Genomic DNA, 25,013 nt, shown 5'->3' on the forward strand with positions numbered 1-25,013 from the left:
GGTTCAAGCAATTCTCCCGCCTCAGCCTCCCAAGTAGCTAGGACTACCTACATGTACCACCATGCCCAGGTAATTTTAAAATATTTTTCAGTAGAGACAGGGTTTCGCCATGTTGGCCAGCAGGTCTCAGACTCCTGACCTCAGGTGATCTGCCCGTCTCAGCTTCCCAAAGTGCTGGGATTACAGGTGTGAGCCACTGTGCCCAGTCCAGTTTACTCTAATTCTTTGTGCCTTAGTCTTTTCATGCCAAATGGGGACAATATTCTTACTCAGTGAAAAGTCAATGAAGATTACTGTGTAAATGGAATAGCACTGTGTTTGGTACAAGGTGCTATGTAGGTAGAATTTTTCCTATTCTGCTTGCTAGTCTACTAAATAATATTAGCAAAGGAAAAATCTTTCTAACTTTGGAGAGAATTACAAGACTGAAAAATTTAGTGTGTTTATTTTAATTTTCTGTTTAAGCTGGGATTTTTAATCTCTGAAAGAAATTAAAGGGGCCTTTTCTGTCAATTAATCTTTGACCTCTTTTATACAATAATCCAACCCTGTTCTCTCTCTTAACAGATTTTATTTTTAAAAAGATTTACTCATTGAAAAAGACACAAATTTATAAGAAAAATTGAAAACTACCTATAACTGTACCATGCTGATGTCAATATTAATAAGGTTTGGCATACAGTAGTCCCCCCTTATCTGTGGTTGGTTTCAGTTACCCACAACCAAACGTGGCTTGAAACTATTAAATGGAAAATTTCAGAAATAAATGGGCAAGTAAATTGCACGTCATTCTGAGTATTGTGATGAAATCCTTTGCTGTCACTCATTGTCCCACTCAGGAAATGAATCATCCGTTTGTCCAGCATATTCCTGCTGTACATACCACCTGCCCGCTAGTCACTCAGTAGCTGTCTTGGTTATTAGATTGACTCTTGCAACTGTCGGCTATCACAGTGCTTGCGTTCTTGTAACCCTTATGTTACTTTTATCACAGTATATTGTTATAATTGTTTTATTTCATTATCAGTTATTGTCATTAATCTCTTACTGTGCCTAGTTTATAAATTAATCTTTATAATAGGTACATAAGGAAAAACGTAGTATATAGGTTTGGTACTATCCACTGTTTAAGGCATCCACTGGGGGTCTTGGAACAAATCCCCTGCGGATAATAGGGGACTACTGTAATTTCTTCCATTTACTTGTCTGTGTGTTTTTAAACTGTAGTTTCAGATGAAACCATACATGTGACTTTTGTATCCCTCATTTTTTCTTAATGCACAACATTTCTCCATGTTATTAAAATTCTTTGTATTATTTTAGATAGCTGCATAGTATTATGTCTTAGAGCCTATTATAATTGAAGTATTTTACTGTTAGAAACTTAACAAGGTTTCCAGTTTTCGGTTTTACTATGATAACAGCATCTTTTTTGCATGAATCGTTTACTTTTGAGACTATTTCCTTAGGTTATATTTTTTAAAAATCTCATTATTTTACCTAAGGGAAAGTAAAGTAGTTTTGTGGTTTTTAGATGCAAATTTCAGCGTTGCTTTATAGAAAAGATATCAATTCATAATTTTACCAGGAGTGTATAAATGAATCCATTTTGTCATACCCTCACTATTGAGTACTACCCATTTGAAAAAATATTCCATTTCTTTTTTCTTAATAGCATTTGTTCAGTGCTCAGCACAGGAGTCTGACCAGACAGAGTAGACGTCAAATATGTACCAGTAGTTTGATGGAACGTTTCTTACAAGATGTACTGCAGCACCATCCATATCATTGCCAAGAGAGCAGGTAAAGTAGCTGATTGGAATAATATTTATACATAGTTGTATGTTACAGCAGGTGTTTGTGTTCATGTCCCAATCAATACTTTAAAGTGAATCTTTGAGTCAAGGAATATCTAGTGAAATTTTAGTAACTTTCATTTGCAATGTTAAATTTTTCTTAGCTTAAGTAAGAAATTTCACTACAAAAGATATGGACTACACTGTGTTTTTTTTCCTAAATAAAAGTCTTAGACTAATAAATAATTACATATCATTAAGATGTTTTATAAGTATGTTATAGGACTAAGCAGGGGGAAAAGGAGGAAGAAATAGTTTTTAAAGGGTTAGTAACAAAAGCTGGTGACGATAGCAGAGTAAGGACAATTAAGTCAAAACTGAGTCAATTCCACATTAATAAAAATTTTTGCTAATTCTGAATAAAAGGGATATCAAAAGAAATTGCCTTTTTAAATAATCTGACTGTATCTTATTAGCTATTCTTGTATCAATTTTAGTTGCTTTTAATAAAAATAATTATTTGATAACATTTAGGAGTTAAAACCCTCTGTTAAAGAAAAACATTAGTAGAAAATCAGATTAAATACTATAGTAAGTTTGTAGCCCCAGCTGTACAAGATAAGGTAACAAAAGATTATTAGCACATCTCTGCAGAATTAGCTGAGAGGTACACCAGTTAGTAGAAAAAGGAATAAACTCCTCTGTTTTGCAAATCACTAACGTGTACCTTAGAAATGGCAAAAATATTTTAATGGGGAATACTTATAGGAAAACAAGATGGTTTCTTAGCTGGTGGGAAGATAGAATCCTATCCTCAGGTCAGTGTAAATTTCCAGTTTTTTTTTTTTTTTTTTGAGACGGAGTCTTGCTCTGTCAACCAGGCTGGAGTACAATGGCACAATTTCAGCTCACTGCAACCTTCACCTCCCAGGTTCAAGCAATTCTTCCTGCCTCAGCCTCCCAAGTAACTGGGATTACAGGCACCCGCCACTGCATCTGCCTAATTTCATTTTGTATATTTACTAGAGACCAGGTTTTACCAGATACTCAAGAGTAGTCCCAGATGCTCGAGAGGCTGAAGCAGGTGGGTCACTTGAGCCCAGGAGTTTGAGAGCTGTCATCACACCACTGCACTTGCTACACCTGCCTAATTTTTTTTTTGTATATTTAGCAGAGACCAGGTTTTGTCAGCTACTCGAGAGTATAGTTCCAGATACTCCAGATACTGAAGCAGGAGGGTCACTTGAGCCCAGGAGTTTGAGACTACAGTGAGCTATAATCACACCACTGAACTCCAGCCTGGGCAACACAGTGAGACCCGCAAACAAACAAAAAACAGCGGAACTCTTGCTAAAAAAAACAAAAAACAAACAAACAAAAAACTCCTGAGCTAAAAATAAAAAAATTTTAAATTATCTAAAAGAAATAAAATCTATGAGATATGGCCGAAATAAAAATGTTATACTTTTAAATACTTCCATTAAGAAAAGAATTCATAAATACAACCGGGCACCCAATTTAAGATGAAAAAATAACAACAAATTGCTCGCATAAGCAAGTAGATGAAATATATTAAGAAAAGGAAAAAATTACGATGAAACAAAAATAAAGCAAGAGCTGATTTTCAGAAAAGCTAAAACAATAGAAAATGTCTAGACAAGGGGGAAGAAAAAGAATTTTTTTTTTTTTAATCATAAATCCTATAATTTAGAAGGCTTATATGTATATAATAAAATACTACTGGCATGGGATTTTTAAAAAAGGAAACAAAGTGGCGTTCAAAATGAGATATACGAACACATATATACACAAACACGAGAACTTAGGTTATGACACAGGTGGTGGCATTTTATATCAGCAGGGATAATTAGAGATATAAGAAGTACTTGTCAGGCACAGTGGCTCACACCTGTAATCCCAGCAACCTTGGGAGGCCGAGGTGGGTGCATCACCTGAGGTCAGGAGTTCAAAACCAGCCTTACTAACATGGTGAAACCCCACCTCTACTGAAAATACAAAATTAGCCGGGTGTGGTGGCGCATGCCTGTAATCCCAACTACTTGGGACGCTGAGGCAGGAGAATCGCTTGAACCTGGGAGACGGAAGTCACAGGGAGCCTAGATCTTGCCACTGCACTCCAGCCTGGGCAACAAGAGTGAAACTCTGTCTCAAAAAAAAAAGAAGTTCTGCCTCATACCACATATTAAAACAAACTTCAAAATGATTACAAATACTTTAAACACAAAACAAAGGCATGAAGATAAAGGTATAAAAGGAGCCATAAACAGAAATTCTCCTTACATCTGATTAAATAAAAAAATTTAATTTCTGTATGATAAAGAATAACATAAACAGTTAAAAGACAAACAATAGGTTCTGGGAAAAAAAAACTCTAACACATTTAAAGTGCAAAGGACTATTATTCATACTCAAATATTGCTAACAAATCCAAAATATACAAATAACAATAGAAAAATGAGCAAAGTATTTTAACAAACATATCATAGAATAAAATATGGCCAATGAATATACAAAAAAGTTCTACCTGAAAGTAGATTATATGGGATTATCAGTAAGTATATCTACGCGTTTTTGGCCTATTATGTTGGGAGGGAAAACAGAAGCTGATGATGCCAGTGTCAGCAGCAGTTACAGGAAATGGGCATTCTCTTTTGCTGCTGGTGTGAGAATAAATTGATATAGCCTTCTAGAAAGTGTCTAGCAAGGATTTCAAATGTCCATACACAATTTGAGCAACAAAATAAATAATGAATAGTAACAAATTAAAACCCATAGAATAAAAGAAATATCCATGACTCTCCAATGATATAAATAAATATAAATACTTGAATAAATAAATGAAAGAACAGGTAAAGCTCTTTTTCTTTCTTTCTTTCTCTTTCTTTTTTTTTTTTATTTTACGTTAGGGTCTGGGGTATATGTGCAGATCATGTAGGATTGTTGCATAGGTACACACCTGGCAATGTGGTTTGCTGCTTTCATCCCCCCGTCACCTGCATCTGGCATTTCTCCCCATGTTATCCCTCCCTGAAATCCCCACCCCACCCCCCACTGTCCCTCCCTTGGTCCCCCCAACAGACCCCAGTGTGTGATGCTCCCCTCCCTGTGTCCATGTGTTCTCATTGTTCAACCCCGCCTATGAGTGAGAACATAAGGTATTTGATTTTCTGTTCTTTGGTCAGTTGACTGAGAATGATGGTTTTCAGATTCGTCCATGTCCCTAAAGAGGACACGAACTCATCATTTTTTATGGCTGCATAGTATTCCATGTTGTATATGTGCCACATATTCTTTGTCTAGTCTATCTCTGATGGGCATTTGGGTTGGCTCCAGGTCTTTGCTATTGTAAACAGTGCCACTGTGAACGTATGTGTGCATGTGTCTTTATAATAGAATGATTTATAATCCTTTGGGTATATATCCAGTAATGGGATTGCTGGGTCAAATGGAATTTCTATTTCTAGGTCCTTGAGGGAGTGCCACACTGTCCTCCACAATGGTTGAACTATGAACTAATTTACACTGTAAATTAGTTCAGTGTAAAAGTGTTCCTATTTCTCCACATCCTCTCCAGCCTCTGTTGTCTACAAATTTTGTAATGATCACTATTGTAACTTGCGTGAGATGGTATCTCAATGTGGTTTTGATTTGCATTTCTCTAAAAATCAGTGATGATGAGCATTTTTTCATATGTTTGTTGGCCTCATATTTGTCTTCTTTTGAAAAGTATCTGTTCATATCCTTCTCCTACTTTTGGATGGGTTTGTTTTTTCTTGTAAATCTGTTTTAGTTCTTTGTAGATTCTAGATATTAGCCCTTTATTTGATGGGTAGCTTGCAAAATTTTTTTCCCATTCTGTTGGTTGCTGGTTCACTCTACTGATTGTTTCCTTTGCTGTACAGAAGCTCTGGGGTTTAATTAGGTCCCATTTGTCTATTTTGGCTTTTGTTGCCAGTGCTTTGGCTCTTTTAGTGATGAAGTCCTTGCCTATGCCTATGTCCTGAATGGTTTTGCCTAGATTTTCTTCTAGGATTTTTATGGTGTTAGGTCTTATGTTTAAGCCCTTAATCCCTCGGTAGTTAATTTTAGTGTAAGGTGTCAGGAAGGGGTCCAGTTTCTGCCATCTGCACACTGCTAGCCAGTTTTTCCAGCACCATTTATTAAACAGGGAATCCTTTCCCCATTGCTTGTTTTTGTCAGGTTTGTCAAAGATCAGATGGTTGTAGATGTGTGGCGTTACCTCCAAGGCCTCTGTTCTGTTCCATTGGTCTATATTTCTGTTTTGGTACCAGTACCATGCTGTTTTGATTACTGTAGCTTTGTAGTATAGTTTGAAATCAGGTAGTGTGATGCCTCTGGCTTTGTTCTTTTTGTTTAGGATTGTCTTGGCTATGCAGGCTCTTACTTGGTTCCATATGAAGTTTAAGGTGGTTTTTTCCAGTTCTGTGAAGAAGGTAATTGGTAGCTTGAGGGGGATAGCGTTGAATCCTTAGATTACTTTGGGCAGTATGGCCATTTTCACAATATTGATTCTTCCTAACCATAAGCATGGAATGTTTTTCCATTTGTTTGTGTCCTCTGTTATTTCCTTGAGCAGTGGTTTATAGTTCTCCTTGAAGAGGTCCTTTACATCCTTTATTAGTTGTATTCCTAGGTATTTTATTCTCTTGGTAGCAATTGTGAATGGGAGTTTTCTCAGTTGGTCTGTTATTGGTGTATAGAAATGCTTGTGATTTCTGCACATTGATTTTGTATCCTGAGACTTTGCTGAACTTGCTTATCAGTTTAAGGAGATTTTGGGCTGAGATGATAAGGTCTTCTAAATACACAATCATGTTGTCTGCAAATAGAGACAATTTGACTTCCTCTTTTCCTAATTGAATACCCTTTTTTTTTTTTTCTTGCCTAATTGCTCTGGGTAGAACTTCCAATACTATATTGAATAGGAGTGGTGAGAGAGGGCATCCTTGTATAGTGCCAGATTTCAAAGGGAATGCTTCCAGTTTTTGCCCATTCACTATGATATTGTCTGTAGGTTTGTTATGAATAGCTTTTATTATTTTGAGATATGTTCCTTCGATGCCTAGTTTATTGAGAGTTTTTAGCATAAAGGGCTGTTGAATTTTGTCAAAGGCCTTCTCTGCTTCTATTAAGATAATCGTGGTTTTTGTCTTTGGTTCTGTTATGTGGTGGATTACATTCATAGACTTGTCTATGTTGAACAGCCTCACGTCCCTGGGATGAAGCCTGCTTGATCATGATGGATAAGCTTTTTGACGTGCTGTTGCAATTGGTTTGCCAGTGTTTTATTTAAGATTTTTTCATCAATGTTCATCATGGATATTGGCCTGAAGTTTTCTTTTTTTGTTGAGTCTCTGCCAGGTGTTGGTATCAGGATGATGTTGGTCTCATAAAATGATTTGGGAAGGATTCCCTCTTTTTGGATTGTTTGGAATAGTTTGAGAAGTAATGGTACCAGCTCCTCTTTGTACATCTGGTAAAATTCAGCTGTGAACCTGTCTGAACCTGGATTTTTTTGGTTGGTAGGCTATTAATTGCTGTCTCAACTTCAGCCCTTGTTACTGGTCTGTTTAAGGTTTCAACTTCTTCTTGGTTTTGGCTTGGGAGGTTACAAGTGTCCAGGAATTTATCAATTTCTTCCAGGTTTACTGGTTTATGTGCATAGAGTTGTTTGTAGTAATCTTTGATTGTAGTTTGTATTTCTGTGGAGTCAGTGGTGATATCCCCTTTATTGTTTTTTATTGCATCTATTCTTCTCCCTTTCTTATTAATCTGGCTAGCGGTCTGTCTATTTTGTTGATCTTTAAAAAAAAACAGCTCCTGGATTTATTAATTTTTTTGAAGAATTTTTTGTGTCTATCTCCTTGAGTTCTGCTCTGATCTTAGTTATTTCTTGTCTTCTGCTAGCTTTTAGTTTTTTTTGATCTTGCTCCTCTAGCTCTTTTGATTTTGATGATAGGGTGTCGATTTTAGATCTTGCCTCGCTTCTCATGTGGGTATTTGTTGCAGTAGGTTTCCCTCTAGACACTGCTTTAAATGTGTCCCAGAGATTCTGGTACGTTGTGTCTTCATTCTTGTTGGTTTCAAAGAACATCTTCATTTCTGCCTTCATTTCATTGTTTATCCAGTTGACATTCAGGAGCCAGTTGTTCAGTTTCCATGAAGTTGTGCGGTTCTGAAGTTAGTTTCTTAATTCTGAGTTCTAATTTGATCACACTGTGGTCTGAGAGACTGTTTGTTATGATTTCCATTCTTTTGCATTTGCTGAGGAGTGATTTTCTTCCAATTATATGGTCAATTTTAGACTAGGTGCCATGCGGTGCTGAGAAGAATGTATATTCTGTGGATCTGGGGTGAAGATTTCTGTAGATGTCTCTTAGGTCCACTTGGTCCAGATCTGAGTTCAAGTACTGGATATCCTTGTTAATTTTCTGTCTTGTTGATCTGTCTAATATTGACAATGGAGTGTCAAATTCTCCCAGTATTATTGTGTGGGAGTCTAAGTCTCTTTGAAGACTTTATGTATCTGGGTGCTCCTGTATTGGGTGTATATATATTTAGGATCGTTAGCTCTTCTTGTTGCATTGATCCTTTTACCATTATGTAATGTCCTTCTTTGTCTCTTTTGATCTTTGTTGGTTTAAAGTCTATTTTGTCAGAGACTAGAATTGCAACTCCTGCTTTTTTTTCTCTCCATTTGCTTGATAAATCTTCCTCCATCCCTTTATTTTTAGCCTATGTATGTCCTTGCACATGAGATGGATTTCCTGAATACAGCACACTGATGGGTTTTGACTTTTTATCCAGTTTGCCAGTCTGTATTAAAGCTCTTCTTGGCCGGGCATGGTGGCTCATGCCTGTAATCCCAGCACTTTGGGAGGCCAAGGCAGGCAGATCACGAGGTCAAGAGATTGAGACCATCCTGGCCAACATGGTAAAACCCTGTCTCTACTGAAAATCACAGAAATTAGCTGGGTGTGGTGGCATGCGTCTGTAGTCCCAGCTACTCAGGAGGCTAAGGAAGGAGAATCGAATGAACACAGGAGACGGAGGTTGCAGCGAGCCGGAAACATGCCCCTACCCCCCAGGCTGGCGAAAGAGCAAGACTCCATCTCATTAAAAAAAAAAAAAAAGCTCTTCTTCTTGGTACAATTTTGATTAAAGGATCAATAATAGTTCCCTAAAATATGTGGGTAAAAGTAAGATAAGAAACAGGATAGTTACATAGTCTCAAAGTTCTTCCCCATATGATCCTTGTTAATTACAACAGGAAAAACAGTAACTTCACAGTGGAGTAACTGGGCAGCCAGTACCTTAATCAAGTGGTTCAAGCTAACATCACCCAAATGTTATGGCAACATATGTGTCTCCTGATTCCATATACTGAGAAGGGCACAACATCAATTCTAAGATATTCATGCCCAAAATGAATTACTAAAATTTAATCATAAGAAAATATCAGGCAGACACAAATTGAAGGCTATCCCATAAATTAACTGACCAGAACTTTATAAATAAAGTATCAAGGCTTAAAAACAGAGAAAAACTGAGGAACTATTTAAGGTGAAGGAAAACTAAGGAGATATTGACAATGAAATGCAACGTGTGATTCTGGATTGGCTCCTGGTCCAAGAAAAGGACATGAGTTAAGACAACCAGCAAAATTTAAACAAGGTCTATAGATTAGCCGTTCGTATGATATCAATGTAATGTCTTAGTTTTTTGGTTTCTGCATTTTTAAAACGGGCTCTGTCTGAGCAGGATTCAGGGAGTTTTTGCTAACACGGATTATAAGCTTCTTTTTTCCCTCCCAACATAATAGACCAAAAATGCGTAGATATACATACTGATAATCCCATATAATCTACTTTCAGGTAGAACTTTTTTGTATATTCATTGGCCATATTTTATTCTATGATATGTTTGTTAATATACTTTGCCCATTTTTCTATTGTTATTTGTATATTTTGGATTTGTTAGCAATATTTGAGTATGAATAATAGTTCTTTGCACTTTAAATGTGTTAGAGGTTTTCTTTTCTCCAGAACCTATTGTTTGTCTTTTAACTGTTTATGTTATTCTTTATCATACAGAAATTAAAATTTTTTATTTAATCAGATGTAAGGAGAATTTCTGTTTATGGCTCCTTTTATACCTTTTTCTTCATACCTTTGTTTTGTCTTTAAAGTATTTGTAATCATTTTGGAGTTTGTTTTAATATGTGGTATGAGGCAGGACTTCTTTTTTTTTTGAGACAGAGTTTCACTCTTGTTGCCCAGGCTGGAGTGCAGTGGCAAGATCTAGGCTCCCTGTGACTTCCGTCTCCCAGGTTCAAGCGATTCTCCTGCCTCAGCGTCCCAAGTAGTTGGGATTAAAGGCATGCGCCACCACACCCGGCTAATTTTGTATTTTCAGTAGAGGTGGGGTTTCACCATGTTAGTAAGGCTGGTTTTGAACTCCTGACCTCAGGTGATGCACCCACCTCGGCCTCCCAAGGTTGCTGGGATTACAGGTGTGAGCCACTGTGCCTGACAAGTACTTCTTATATCTCTAATTATCCCCACTGATATAAAATGCCACCACCTGTGTCATAACCTAAGTTCTCGTGTTTGTGTATATATGTGTTCGTATATCTCATTTTGAACGCCACTTTGTTTCCTTTTTTAAAAATCCCATGCCAGTAGTATTTTATTATATACATATAAGCTTTCTAAATTATAGGATTATGATTTAAAAAAATTCTTTTTCTTCCCCCTTGTCTAGACATTGTTTTTCTATTGTTTTAGCCTTTCTGAAAATCAGCTCTTGCTTTATTTTTGTTTCATCGTAATTTTTTCCTTTTCTTAATATATTTCATCTACTTGCTTATGCGAGCAATTTGTTGTTATTTTTTCATCTTAAATTGGGTGCCCGGTTGTATTTATGAATTCTTTTCTTAATGGAAGTATTTAGAAGTATAACATTTTTATTTTGGCCATATCTCATAGATTTTATTTCTTTTAGATAATTTAAAATTTTTTTCTTTTTAGCTCAGGAGTTTTTTTTTTTTTTTAGCAAGAGTTCCGCTGTTTTTTGTTTGTTTGCGGGTCTCACTGTGTTGCCCAGGCTGGAGTTCAGTGGTGTGATTATAGCTCACTGTAGTCTCAAACTCCTGGGCTCAAGTGACCCTCCTGCTTCAGTCTGTCAAGTATCTGGGACTATGGGTATGTACCACCATGTCTGGCTTATTTTATTTTATTTTATTTTTTTGAGACAGAGTCCTGCTCTGTCATCCAGGCCGGAGTGCAGTGGCGTGATCTCGGCTCACTGCAACCTCCACTTCCCAGGTTGAATAGATCCTCTTGCCTCAGCCTCCCAAGTAGCCGGGTCTACAGGTGTGTGCCACCCTACCGTGCTATTTTTTAGTAGAGGTGGGGTTTCACCATGTTAGCCATGTTGTTCTCGAACTCCTGACCTTGTGATCTGCCTGTCTCAGCCTCCCAAAGTGCTGGGATTGCAGGCGTGAACCACTATGCCTGGCCACCTGACTTACTTTTAAAATTTTTTGTAGAAACAGGATCTCATTATGTTGCCCAGGCTAGCCTCAAACTCCTGGCTTCAAGTGATGCTCGCAATTGAGTCTTCCAAAGTGGTGAGATTACAGGCATGAACCACCACATCTGGCCAAAAGAGTGGTTTTTAATCCTTAATGGTTAGATTTTTAGAGAGCTTTTTTGTTGTTGTATAGTTACAAATGATGAATTATATGTGGATTATGATTTAATTGTTAAACATGTACACACACAGATATAATGCAGATCAAAGCATCCAGGTGGCAGTTCATGATTTTCTTGAGATTTTACCAACTGAATGATTTTATGATTCTACCTTCTTTTCTTTTCACCCTTTTCTTTCTTTTCTTGATGTTGCAAAATCGGTTTTATTTTGAGAATGTTGTGATAGTCCTTAAGATGAATGAAGATTGTCTAGGGTTCTGGAAAACTAGAGTAAAGTGGGTTGCCTGCAGTGTCATTGTTCAGGAGTATGAAAATTTTTCTTCTTTTTTTTTTTTTTTTGCTACACTACAATACTTTTGATGCAGGGTAACTTTTTTATTTTCCAAATTTGAAATTAATCTTCAGGTAATAAATTTATATGGGAAAGATAGTAGCAGCAATACTTATACTAAAAGCAAGTTGCATATGGCTGACACGTGTGCATGTTCTCTTAGACAAATGACATTTCAAATTGGAAAAATTCAATACATTTTAAGGTATTATTCTATTTTTAATTTTTATAGGCTATTTTGTAAACAAACAGTTTTAGATTAATGGAAACATTGAGGAGATAGTGCAGAGTGCACCTGTAATACTCTCTCACCCAGGTTTTTATTATTAACATTAACATGGTATATTTGTTATAAGTAATGAACTGCTATTAATTAAGTCCATGGTTTATTTAGACTCCTTAGTTTCTACTTAAACTTAGTTTTCTTAAACTAAGATTTTCTTAGTTGTACTTCTTTTTCTGTTTCAGAATCCCATATTACATTAACTTGTAATGTCTCTTAGGCTCCTCTTTGCTGCGATGGTTAAATCTTTTTTTTTCCTTAAGCAAGTCTAGATGTAATGATGCTTATCACTTTGAATTGTTATTATTTTTTATGTGTCTGCCCTCTGCAGCTACTTAATGGTCTTAAGAGGTAGCTTATCTTTTTTTGAATTTGCCTTAGTACCTAGCGTAGTGCCTGTAATGTAGTAGTAAGTCCTTAGTCCTTAGTAGATGGTTGTTACGTGAATGAATGTGTGCCTGACTTTAAGGATTAAGGCCATGGCAATATCATTAGGTCAGCTGGTTATATACGTGAAAGAGCAGTCTCTAAAATGCTTTGGTCAAGCATGTTGTCTTGATACTGGTAGAAGAGATTCAAAGACTGATTTTATAATGAAAGATTTGAGTCTTTTTAAAAATAATGGAATTTAAATTTTTGAATGGGAAATACGTAGACATAGACATCATTCATAGGGCACATTCAAAAGTAAGTCTTAAATTGCTCCCATCCTGTAATCACTTCCCTAGAGGCAACAAGTGGTGTTACTTCTACACTTCTGCCGTTGTATGTGCCCTTCTCCAGATACTCTAAATACATTGTTTTTCTTCCCTTCTATTTCACATCAGTGGTAGCATTCTGTGTATTCGTACTTTTCACTAAAAATGTTTATAGTAGTTGCTTTTTATTTGTATAAATAGAGCTGCTTTATTATTTTTAAAAACCATATTGTATTCCATTAAATACCATTAATTATTAACCAGTACCCACTTGCTGAGTATTCAGGTTGATTCTAGTCATTTCTATGACCCCTCCCTCCCACCAAAAGTAGCGGTAAATATTCTTGTACATCCTTCATTAAACACATGAGAAAACCAAAAGTGGAATTACTAGGTCAGAGCATATATACATTCTTAATTTTAATAGACATTGTCAAATTGCTCTTTGTAGAGGTTTCAAATCTACATAGAGGTTAACCAGTAACCTTCACAGAGGTTAACTGATCTATACTCCTATGAACAATGTATTAAAGTGCCTATGTCTTTACAGCCTCACCAAAGCAATATGTTTAGAATAATAATAGCTAACATTTGTGAATGCTTACTATGTGCCAACCTGCTTTTTTGTTTTAATGCTCTTTACATGTAACAATTAATTTACTCATCGAAACAGTCTCATGAGGGAAAATAGTATGAGATTCCCCTTTTTTGGAGGCAGAAACTGAAGCATACAAAGTTAAGTAACATATGTCAAATTTTTTACTATTTACTACTCTGGTAATCTGATAACTGAAAAATAATATATGGCTTTATTTATTTGTTTATTTATTCAAGTTTAGGAGCCATTTGTATTTAAGGAGCAATTGGTGGAGCCACCTCCACCTTCTGTAGTAATTCCCTCCCTGTAGTCCGTGCAGTGTTCAGCCTGGGTGACAGCCTGGATTCTTTGTCCTTTAAGGATAGTCCAGAATAGAAAGAAAATAACATTTATTATGCCTTTATTTTAATGTTTTAAACAGATGTTAGAATGTGTTTATAAGTTTCCCCCTTTTCTTTTTAGTTCAACACAAAATGAGACATATGTGAATACTGGGTCATCGTCTGAAGTGGTGCATTCGGATGATGATTTTTCTGAACAAGAGGAAGAGGATGAGAATGAGCTTGAGGATGAGGATGCTACTGAAGAGAGACCCTTTGAGGCTTCTGAGCCTATCGAAGAGTTGCATTCCATACCCCATAAATCTCAGGAAGGCACAAAGGAGGTTTCATTTCGACCATCAGTTATTCAAAAACTGGAGAAGGGACAGCAGCAGCCTTTGGAGTTTGTTCATAAAATTGGGGCCACTATGAAAAAATGTAATCCAGTAGATACTGCTCAGGCTACAAATAATGGAAGCAACTTGGTACGCCCCCCAGTGATTTATAATGCTCCTGCTAGTTGTTTACCTGAAAACTCTAATGGTAGACCAGTTACAACTAATTCAACTGGTTTACCACCAGCAGTTCATTTGGATTCAGCTAGCAAATGTGACCCAAACAAAGTGGACAACTATCTTGAACAGCCAGACGGGGCCTCTAGAAATCCTGTGCCATCATCTCATCTGGAAACTTCTTCAGTTTTACGTCAGAAACCTAAAGAATCAAACAGGAAATCTTTACGTATAAATTCAGATAAGTTGGTTTTGCGGAAAGATGTAAAATCTCAGGGTAAAACTTTGTCAGCTGGCTTGAAATTCCATGAACGTGTGGGTTCTAAGGGCTCATTAAAAGTTAAGTCTCCTTCCAAATTAGCAGTAAACCCGAGTAAAACGGACATGCCTTCTAATAAAGGAATCTTTGAAGATACTATTCCAAAGCATCATGACAAATTCTTTTCTAATATGGATCGTACCCAAGAAGAAAAGCATTTGGTTTTTAACAAGAAAGCCTTTTTGGATCAGAAGTGCTCAGTGAGTTCTGCAATGAAATTTGCTTGTAGCTCTCTTCAGTCAGCATCTGATCAGCCCCAAGAGGCTGCACAAGACTTAAATCTTTGGAAAGAGGAGCAAATTGACCAAGAAGATAACTATGAATCTAGAGAATCAGAAATGAGTTTTGATTGTGGTTCTTCTTTTTATTCACTGACTGACCAATCTAAAGTGAATGCCAAAGAAATAAACCTTTCCAAGAAAGTACGTGCTGCTGTACCATATGAGAATAACAAATCTAATGTTTCTGAAGTAAGTTCTGATTGTGATGATGTTCTTCAGTTGGTTACCAACCAATCCCAAATAAGTCTTCAGAATACCATGCGTATTAGCCTGGTTGACCAAAGCTATGAATCTAGTAGTTCTGAAACGAATTTTGATTGTGATGCTTCACCTCAGTCCACTAGTGATGATTACCCTCAACAACCTGTAAAAGAAGTAAACCTTCCTAAGGAAGCGCACATTGGTTTGGTTGATAAGAACTATGGTTCTAGTAGCTCTGAATTAAGCGCTGATTCTGTTTTCCCACTTCAGTCAGTGGTTGACCGACCTTCAGTGGCTGTCACAGAAACAAAACTTCGGAAGAAGGCTTATACTGGCTTGGTTGATAACTATGGATCAAGTTGTTCTGAAACAAGTTTTGATTGTGATGTTTCTCTTGATCACACGCAACTGACTGTCAAAGGAAGAAACCTGAAAGGTAGACAAGTCCACCTAAAACATAAGAAGCGTAAACCCAGTAGTGCTAAAGCACATCTTGATTGTGGTGCCTCACTTGGGACAGTTACAGATGAATCCCAGAGGGCTGCTGCGAAGATGAATCTTCTGAAGGAGAAGAATGCTGACCTTATGGATATGAACTGTGAATCCCAGGGTCCTGAAATGGGTTTTCACACTGATGCTCAATTAGTGGCTGACCAATCTCAAGTAGCAATTAAAGAAATAGACCTTCAGAAAGTGGATGTTGACCTTGAGAATAAGAGTGTTCAGTCTAGCAGTACTTCTCTAAGTTCTGATTCTCCAGCTTCTCTTTATCATTCAGCCCACGATGAGCCTCAAGAAGCTTTGGATGAAGTAAATCTTAAAGAGTTAAATATTGACATGGAAGTTAAGAGCTACGATTGCTCCAGCTCTGAGTTGACTTTTGATTCTGACCCACCTCTTCTGTCAGTTACTGAGCAGTCTCAGCTGGATGCCGAAGGAAAAGAACGGCACCTTGACCTGGAAGATGAGAGCTGTGAGTCAGATAGTTCTGAAATAACATTTGATTCTGATATTCCTCTTTATTCAGTAGTTGACCAACCTGAAGTAGCTGTTTATGAGGAAGAAACTGTTGATCTGGAAAGTAAAAGTAATGAATCTTGTGTTTCTGAAATAACTTTTGATTCTGATATTCCTCTTCATTCAGGAAATGATCACCCTGAAGTAGCTGTTAAAGAAGTAATTCAGAAAGAAGAGTACATTCACTTAGAAAGGAAGAATGATGAACCCAATGGTTCTGAAATAAATTCGGACTCCTATGCCCCTCTTCATTCAGTGACTAATTCTCCTGAAGTAGCTGTTAAAAAGCTATATCCTCAAAAAGAAGAGCAGAAACACTTAGAAAATAAGGAAAATGAACCTACCAATTCTGAAGTAAGTTTGGATTTTAATTTCATGTTTCATTCAGTGACTGGACATTGTGAAGATCCCATTAAAGAAATAAACCTTCACAAAAAAGAGCACATGTACTTAGAAAATAAGAGTGTTTTTGAAGCAGGTTTGGATTCTGATATCTCTCTTCAGTCAGCGATGCACAAACCTGAAGTAATTGTCAAAGAAACATGGCTTCAAAGAGAAAAGTATACTGAATTCCAAGATAGAAGTGCTGAATTCAGTGGCTCGAAAACAAGTTTAGATTCTGGTGTCCTTCATTATTCAGTAACTAAACCTCAAGCAGCTGTTAACAAAACAAACAGAAAGAAGCAATGTGTTCTAGAAAACAAGAATAATAAATGTAGTGGTTCTGAAATAATTCTGGATTCTAATATTTCACCTCAGTCAATGATTGACCAACCTCAGCTAGCTTTTTTGAGGGAAGAGTTTGTTAATCTGAAGGACAGAAACAGCAAATCAAGTGATTTTAAAATAACTTTTAATTCTGAACAACTTCAGGAAGCAGTTAAAAAAATAGACCAATGGAAGGAAGAGGTTATTGGCCTGAAAAATAAGATTAATGAACCTAATACTTCTAAATTAATACATGATTCTGATGTTTCTGTCCAGTCTGTGGCTGACCAACCCCAAGTAGCTATTAAACATGTAAACCTTGGGAATGAAAACCGTATGTACTTGGAAGCTAAGAACAGCCAATATAGTTGTTCTGAAATGAATGTGGATTCTGGCTTCTTGGCTCAGTCAAGAGTCAGGCGACCTCAAATAGCTATTTTAGAGCAGGAACAGATTGAACTAGAAGATAAGCACAATCAATGTTGTAGTTCTGAAGTAAGTTTTGATTCTGATGACCCTCTTCAGTCAGTAGCTGACCGGCTGAGAGAAACTGTTAAAGAAATAAGCCTTTGGAAGGATGAAGATGTTGACATGGAAGATAGGAGGGATGAAGCTAAGGGCTTTGAAATTATGTATGATTCTGATGTTCTTCAGTCAGTGGCTGGCCAACCTGAAGAAGTAGCTAAAGAGGTTGGTCTTTGGAAAGAGCATGCTGACTTGGAAGATAAGATTGTCAAACCTACTGATTCCAAAATAAATTTTGATTCTCATGAACCCCTTCAGTCCATGACTAGTAACATTCAAGGGGTCAATCAAGAATTAAATCTTTTGGTGGAGGAACATGCTTGTCTGGATGAGAAGAGCTATGCACCCAGTGATTCTGAAATAATTTATGTTTCAAATATCCCTCTTCAGTCAGTGATTAAACAGCCACACATTTTGGAAGGGGAGCATGCCAATCTCGAAGATAAGAGCAGTGATTCTTGTAGTCCTGAAGAAAGTTCTGATTTCAGTGACTCTTTTCAGTCAGTAGCTGATGGGCTTCAAAAATCTGTCAAAAAAATAAATCTTTGGAAGGAAGACCATATTTACCTGGAAGATAAGAGCTATAAACTAGGTGATTTTGATGTAAGTTGTACTTCTCATATTCCTGTTCAGTTTGTGACTGATCAATCCGTGTCTGTTGAAGAAATAAACTTACAAAAGAAGGATCATAATGATCTAGAAAAGAAGAACTGTAAAACCTGTGGTTCTGAAATAAGATGTGATTCTTGCGATAATCTTCAGTCAGAAGTTGACCCACCTCAAGTGACTTACAAAGAGGCAGACCTTCAGAAGGAAGAACATGTTGTCATGGAAGAAAAGACTGATGAACCTATTGATTCAGAAATGATATATGATTCTGATGTTCCTTTTCAAATAGTAGTTAACCAATTTCAAGGGTCAGACAAAGAAACACATCTTCCAAAGGTGGTACTTGTGAATGTGATGCCCAGTGAGGGTGATTATGAAGTAATTTCAGATGATACTCCCCTTCAGTTAGTGACTGACCCACCTCAATTGACTGTCAAAGATATCAACTGTATAAATACAGAATGTATGGATATAGAAGATAAGAGCTGTGACTCTTTTGCCTCTGAAGTCAGATGTAGTTGTAAAGCCTCTTCTCCCTCAATGACAAGCCAATGCAAAGAGACTTTCAAAATAATAAACCGGAAGAAAGACTATATTATTCTGGGAGAGCCAAGTTGTCAGTCTTGTGGTTCTGAAATGAATTTTAATGTTGATGCCTCTAATCAGTCCATGACTTACGAGTCACAAGAACCTGATAAGAAAATGGTGAAATATATTGACTCAGAAGATAGTAGCTGTGGATATAATGGTTCTAAAGGAAAATTTTATTTGGAAGATACTTCTCATCGAAAGACTCACCGAATGCAGAAAGCTTACAAAGAAGCCAGCCTTCGGAAAGATCCAAGAAATGCTAGCCTAAAGGGTAAGAGCTGTCAATCTAGTGCTGCTGCAGTGGATTTTGGTGTCTCTTCTAAGTCAGCGCTTCATCGAAGGGCTGATAAGAAAAAACTTTCGAAGTTAAAACATGGAGATCTACAAAGTGTGAGCCATGAACCGGTTGATTTTGAGATGAATTTTCAGTGTGCTCCCCCTCTTCCGTCTGATACTCATCAGCCTCAAGAAACTGTTAAGAAAAGACATCCTTGCAAGAAGGTATCTTTTGACCTGAAAGAAAAGAACTGTGATTCCCAGCCAAGCTCTGTTCCCAAGGTTGATTCTGTAAGGAACCTGAAAAAAGGAAAGGACATCATAGAAGATAATCCTGATGAACCAGTTCTTGAAGCCTTACCTCATGTACCTCCTTCATTTGTGGGGAAAACATGGTCTCAGATAATGAGAGAAGATGACATAAAAATTAATGCTCTTGTGAAGGAGTTTAGGGAGGGTCGTTTCCACTGTTACTTTGATGATGACTGTGAGACCACAAAAGTTTTTCCGAAGAAGAAAAGGGTTACCTGGGCTGACTTGAAAGGTAAGGAGGACACTGCACCAATTCAAGCTCTGTCCGAGAGTGATGATACTGTACGTGGTAGTTCAGATACTGATGACTTGTCAGTGGCCTTAGATCAACCATGCTATCGTCATCCTCCAGCAGAGAATCCTTCTACACAACAGTGGCCTGTGGCTTCTGAGTGCCAGACAGCGAACATCAGCCATAGTACTCAAACCAGTTGTAAGAATTACCCAGTGTTGAAAAGAAAAATAATTAGACAAGAGGAAGACCCACCAAAAAGTAAGTGTTCACGTTTACAGGATGACAGAAAAACCAAAAAGAATGTCAAAATTGGGACAAAAGTTGAATTGCCTGCATCGTGTACTAAAGTTTTGAAGCCTATGCAATCCAAAGCCTTAGTCTGTGTTCTTTCTTCTTTAAATATTAAACTGAAGGAGGGTGAAGGCCCCCAATTCCCTAAAATGAGGCACCATAGTTGGGATAATGATATTCGGTTTATATGCAAATATAAACGGAATATCTTTGATTATTTTGAGCCCTTGATTAAGCAAATTGTAGTTAATCCTCCCCTGAATATAATAGTACCAGAGTTTGAGAGGCATAACTGGGTTAAAATTCATTTTAATAGGAGCAACCTAAACTCCAGCGCAGGAGATAATGATGCTGATGGACAAAGCTCTGCTTCAGTGCCTTTACTGGCAGCACCAGCAAGATATGGATTTAATTCACATCAGAGAACCAGTGACTCTTCTCTGTTTCTGGAAGAATCAAAGGTTCTGCAGGTTCATGAGGTTCTAAAGAAAAGTAATTTACAGCTAACCTTTTTAAATCATGGTGTTGTCAAAAATCATTTAAATAATCCAGAATCAGTTAGAAATAAATTTTTCAAAAGTAAAAGTAAAAGGAAAATTCATGGGAAGAAGGTGAGAGTTAGTGGTAGTAAGCTAGGTTTTCCCAAAAAGGTTTGTAAACCAGTTATTCCTCGGAAAAAAGCCAGAAAAGCTTCAGAGAAACGATCAGCTTCAATTCGGACCAAACCAAGTAAGGTAATTAGAAAGTGTATGTCAAAATACTCTGCCTTTTTATATCATAAATGTCAGTCTAGGTATGCTTTTTTTGGAATGTATCCGAAGAAGAAGAAAACTGTTGTCGGTAGGCTAAAGAAGGCAAAGAGAACAGCTAACGTGCTTTCAAACTCCTCAGTTTCACCAGCTGGTGCTGAAGAGCTGTCAAGCGCTATCGCAAATCCTCCTCCGAAGCTACCTGTGCATTCTTCTAGACGTGCATGCTCTTCTAGACCTGCGCCTTCTTCTGTGCCTGCGCTTTCTTCTATACCTGCGCCTTCTTCTAGACCTGCGCGTTCTTCTAGACCTGCGCGTTCTTCTCAACCTGTGCGTTTTTCTAGCCGCATTGCAGAAAGGGAGGAGGAGAAGAAGAGGAATGAAAAATGCCAGAACCAAAGGAGAATTTCTTCTGGACCTGTGAGAGCATATAATCTGAGAAGTTCATCTTGTTCACAACCTTATGAAAGAATGATGACTCGGCTAGCAAACAAATTGAGAGGTAATGAGGTAAAATAGAAGTTGTTTTTGTGTTCAGGCCAGTTGAAGGTTCAGTACTTCAATTGAAATATATTTGGTACTTTGTGCACACAGCTTTCCCAACTTTGGTGAGAAAACTAAACTTGAACTATTTTGCTATAAATATTATTTTTCAGAATTTTTATATTCATTTAAAATTAGTGTTTAGAGTCCTTTCATTTTAAGATTCAACATGAACCTTACATTTTGTCCAACATTTTCTGTAGAAGACCTTCATCTTAATTTATGTCACAAAATAATTTAGCAGAGTATATAGGATTTTGTCCCTCAAATCATATCCCACTTATTTTTTTATGATTATCTCTCTCATGCCAGCAAATTTAATATTGTAAGAATGAATATAGCAAACTTAATTAATGCTATATTATTACTTTTTAAAAATTGGAACAAATGCATAGGTGCCTGTATTCTTTGTGTTTCAGAGTGGCATTGTCAATATAGTATTCTAATTGGACAATTATAAAGAAGGAACTATGATGAATTATGTCAACTTTTGAGTGGGGTTGACTTAAATGAACACAAACGAAATATAATTTATCTTTTTAAAGCATTCCAGAAAATGAGATTCCATAATCTTTAATACAGTTTTAAAAAATGGCTTGGTGATTTTTTTATGCATAACATGAACTCCTGCTTCATTTAAATTGGATCTGCAAGGCCAGGCACAGTGGCTCATGCCTGTAATCCCAGCACTTTGGGAGGCCAAGGTGGACAGATCACCTGAGGTCAGGAGTTCAAGATCAGCCTGACTGACATGGAGAAACCCTGTTTCTACTAAAAATACAAAAAACTAGCAAGACATGGTGGGGCATGCCTGTAATCCCAGCTACTTGGAAGGCTGAGGCAGGAGAATCGCTTGAACCTGGGAGGTGGAGGTTACAGTGAGCCGAGATGGCTCCGTTGTACTCCAGCCTGGGCAACAAGAGTGAAACTTCATCTCAAAAAAGTAAAAACAAATTTAAAAAATTGGATCTGCAAGTGTCTACTTTATCATTTGGACACATGCATGCATACAGTCTCTGTAGGTTTTTTGGGTTAGACTTTTAGATCTTATTGGGGAAAATAATTGTGCCCGTGTGTTTAGGCATTCCCCCCGCTCTTTGTTTAACCACCTTCACTCCCCGCTCCACGTGAAGAGTTGGTGGTTTAATATGAAAATCCAGGTTACTTTGTGGCCTTATCTCTTAAAAGTGGTTTAGACATTACCATATCATTTTTTAATAGCTTGAACTGAAATTATTAGCTTGGTAGTATTTGGTCAGGCCATTAATTCTCATTAGAAAATTACGTAATAGTTCAAAAAATTGAATAAAACTGGTAACCTCTGTGGAGGCCCATTTTCCAAGTGGAAACCTGTATTTATACATTAGTTTGTCTTAAGCTTGTTAACAGATTTTAACAGTTCAAATAAAAGATGTTAATGAGATGCAGTTTGAGTCTGGGATAGTCAGAATACATCCAGAATCTTTAGTCAGGTGGAATGGCTGAGTTGGTACAAATTCATTGAGTTGTCATTCATTCATGTTGAGCCAAGATCCTGGAACTTCTATCTTTAATGTTAAGGGGAAACATGAATTCCAGCTATATTGTATGACTGCCATATTTTATTGAAACTAAGGTCAATGTTAAACCATTATCTTGATTTCAGAATTTAAAATGTGTTACCTTAGAAATAATGAAATGTAGTATAACAGTTGGTTTCTAAATGTGGTTTTATTTCAGGGGCCGTTATTTAACCTGTGTGTATGCTATGATGGAGTTCTGTTTTGATTTCTGTACTTCTAAATTGAAATAGTAATTATGTTTTAAAAAAAGACAAATGTTTGTGTTTTTAGTTGCAAAGCAGCATATATCACATTTCCTTCAACCTTGCCTCCTCATATACAAATATATTTTCACTTCTCTTCTTAAAAGATCACTGTGAGCCACTATTTCAAAATAATCTTCCAATTTTAATTTAAGAACAGAGCTTTGTCCTACTGACTAGGAAATAAATAAACAGCTGATATATAAAATATTCTACTTTTGTGTATTGGTGTCTTTTTACCCTATGGAGTAGACATATAGTTCCCTTAAATATTACTAATAGACATTCTGCATTCTTTCAGTGTAAGTTTAAAAGCAAGAGCTCAAATGGAAATAGTACATATGATGTGTCATAGCTGTTGTAATTACATCATGCAGAGAGAACGGCTCTTATAATTCAAGTAATCAAAATTTCAAGTTACAAAAGTGTTACCATTTCACATTGGAAGCCCTTCTAAGTACCATTTTCAGTGGGGGCAGGGAGAAGGCTTATATTTAAATTTTATATTACCAAACATAAAAGTACAGTGCAGTACTGACTATTTTGTTTAAATTTCTTGAAATGCTTACTAAGTTCTTGTAATCATGATTATTTTAGACAAGTTTGAAATTGTAAAACTTATAATTTAAGTTAAATTGGAAACGAATTACTTTCAGAATTTGGTAGGATACAAGATGTGCCCCTTTGTCTAAATAAATGTTGGCTTAATTTGCAGATTAGATAAAACTATTGATGTTTTTGTGTATTCAAGAATGCATTAAATTCTTTTAATAGTAAAAAGTCAAATTACAACCATAATGAGTATTTTATTAATCTTGTTCTTGTTCAGTATCTTGCATAGGTTTTTCTTGTAATTGTCCTGAGTTCTACAGTATGTGGACAATATCGTGTGAAGTGTGTTTTTGCATTTGTGCATTTAAATTATTTATGTAACTAGGGCTCTGAGTAACACTTTTTTTTTTGGTTAAAGAAAAGCTATATTTAAATATTCAAATAATTATATATTTCCATGTAAAACTAATGTGAAGACCAATGTATTTTTTATATTGCAATGTCAAAGCTAAACTTGTTTTTGATGTTATCAAGATAAAATTTATTAAACCTTGAAATTTGTCTCTGTTCTCTTTTCATGTTAGAAACTTTTTCTGGGAATACTTGAAGAATAAGAGAATAATGGCCTGAGTGATAATAAATGAGAGAATGTAAATGTTGATGTCAGTGAGAAAATAGTTTAACCAAAGATAATACAGATTATATTCCATGCAGTAGTTATTTCAAAGAATCAAAATTAAACTATTTATTTTTCTGGTGGAGTGGTGAATTAGCAGCTTTTCACTTTGTGTACCTGTATTGAAAGGGCTCGTGGTGGGGCTCAGTGGCTCATACCTGTAATCCCAGCGCTTTGGGAGTCTGAGGTAGGTGGATCACGAGGTCAGGAGATCGAGACCATCCTGGCTAACATGGCGAAACTCCATCTCTACTACAAATACAAAAAATTGGCCTGGTGTGGTGGCACGCGCGTGTAGTCCCAGCTACTCTGGAGGCTGAGGCAGGAGAATCATTTGAACCCGGGAGGTGGAGGTTGCAGTGAGCTGAGATCACGCCACTGTGTTCCAGCCTGGGAGACAGAGCGAGACTTAAAAAAAAAAAAAGAAAAAGCCCCATGAACAAGAACAAGATTGAGTTCATGTTTGACACCTTCTGGGAAGGTAGAACTTGGGAGCCTCCACTACCACAGCATGTGTTATAAAAGACAGGAAAACATCGGAAAGTGCACATGTGTCAGTGAGGTAGGTGCCTTTGGCCCAGTAGTATTGACTTCCAGAGTTTGTTGGCCTAGATGTTACTGTCAGGATGAACAACATCCTAATTTTTTTTTTCTTGAGAAAGAGTCTCCCTCTGTCATGCAAGCTGGAGTGCAGTGATACAATCTCAGCTCACTGCAACCTCTGCCTTCCAGATATAAGTGATTCTTCTGCCTCAGCTTCCCGAAGTAGCTGGGATTATAGGCATGTGCCACCACACCCAGCTAATTTTTGTATTTGTTTTTTTGTATTTTTTTTTTTTTATTTTATTTTGAGTACATTCAAGATTGTCATTTTCTTTTTAATTTTAAGATTCTTATAGTTTAAGTTCTGGGGTACATATGTAGAACACGCAGGTTTGTTAAATAGGTATTATTTACACATGCCATGGTAGTTTGCTGCATCCATTCCCCTGTCATCTACATTAGGTATTTCTCCTAACGTTAGCCCT

The 25,013-nt window shown here is 36.8% G+C and overlaps 1 protein-coding gene across 7 annotated transcripts in view; it reads left to right on the plus strand.

Annotated features, from left to right (window-relative positions):
- ZDBF2 (zinc finger DBF-type containing 2) overlaps window positions 1-21,302 on the plus strand; it is a 42,572-nt gene extending 21,270 nt beyond the window's left edge. For 4 of the 7 annotated variants that reach the window (XM_037741489.1, XM_017536891.2, XM_017536890.2 and 1 more), the window contains 2 exons: window positions 1,676-1,803; window positions 13,927-21,302. In XM_037741489.1, the coding sequence (XP_037597417.1) occupies window positions 1,676-1,803; window positions 13,927-20,929 (7,131 nt within the window). In that variant the 3' untranslated portion in view covers window positions 20,930-21,302. The remainder of the gene's footprint in view (window positions 1-1,675; window positions 1,804-13,926) is intronic. The other 3 variants (XM_037741490.1, XM_037741491.1, XM_037741492.1) reach the window with 3 other exon arrangements.
- The last annotated feature ends 3,711 nt before the right edge of the window (window positions 21,303-25,013 follow it).

Source organism: Cebus imitator, unplaced genomic scaffold (genome assembly GCF_001604975.1).
Source record: "Cebus imitator isolate Cc_AM_T3 unplaced genomic scaffold, Cebus_imitator-1.0 Scaffold101, whole genome shotgun sequence".
Taxonomy (NCBI): Eukaryota; Metazoa; Chordata; class Mammalia; order Primates; family Cebidae; genus Cebus; species Cebus imitator.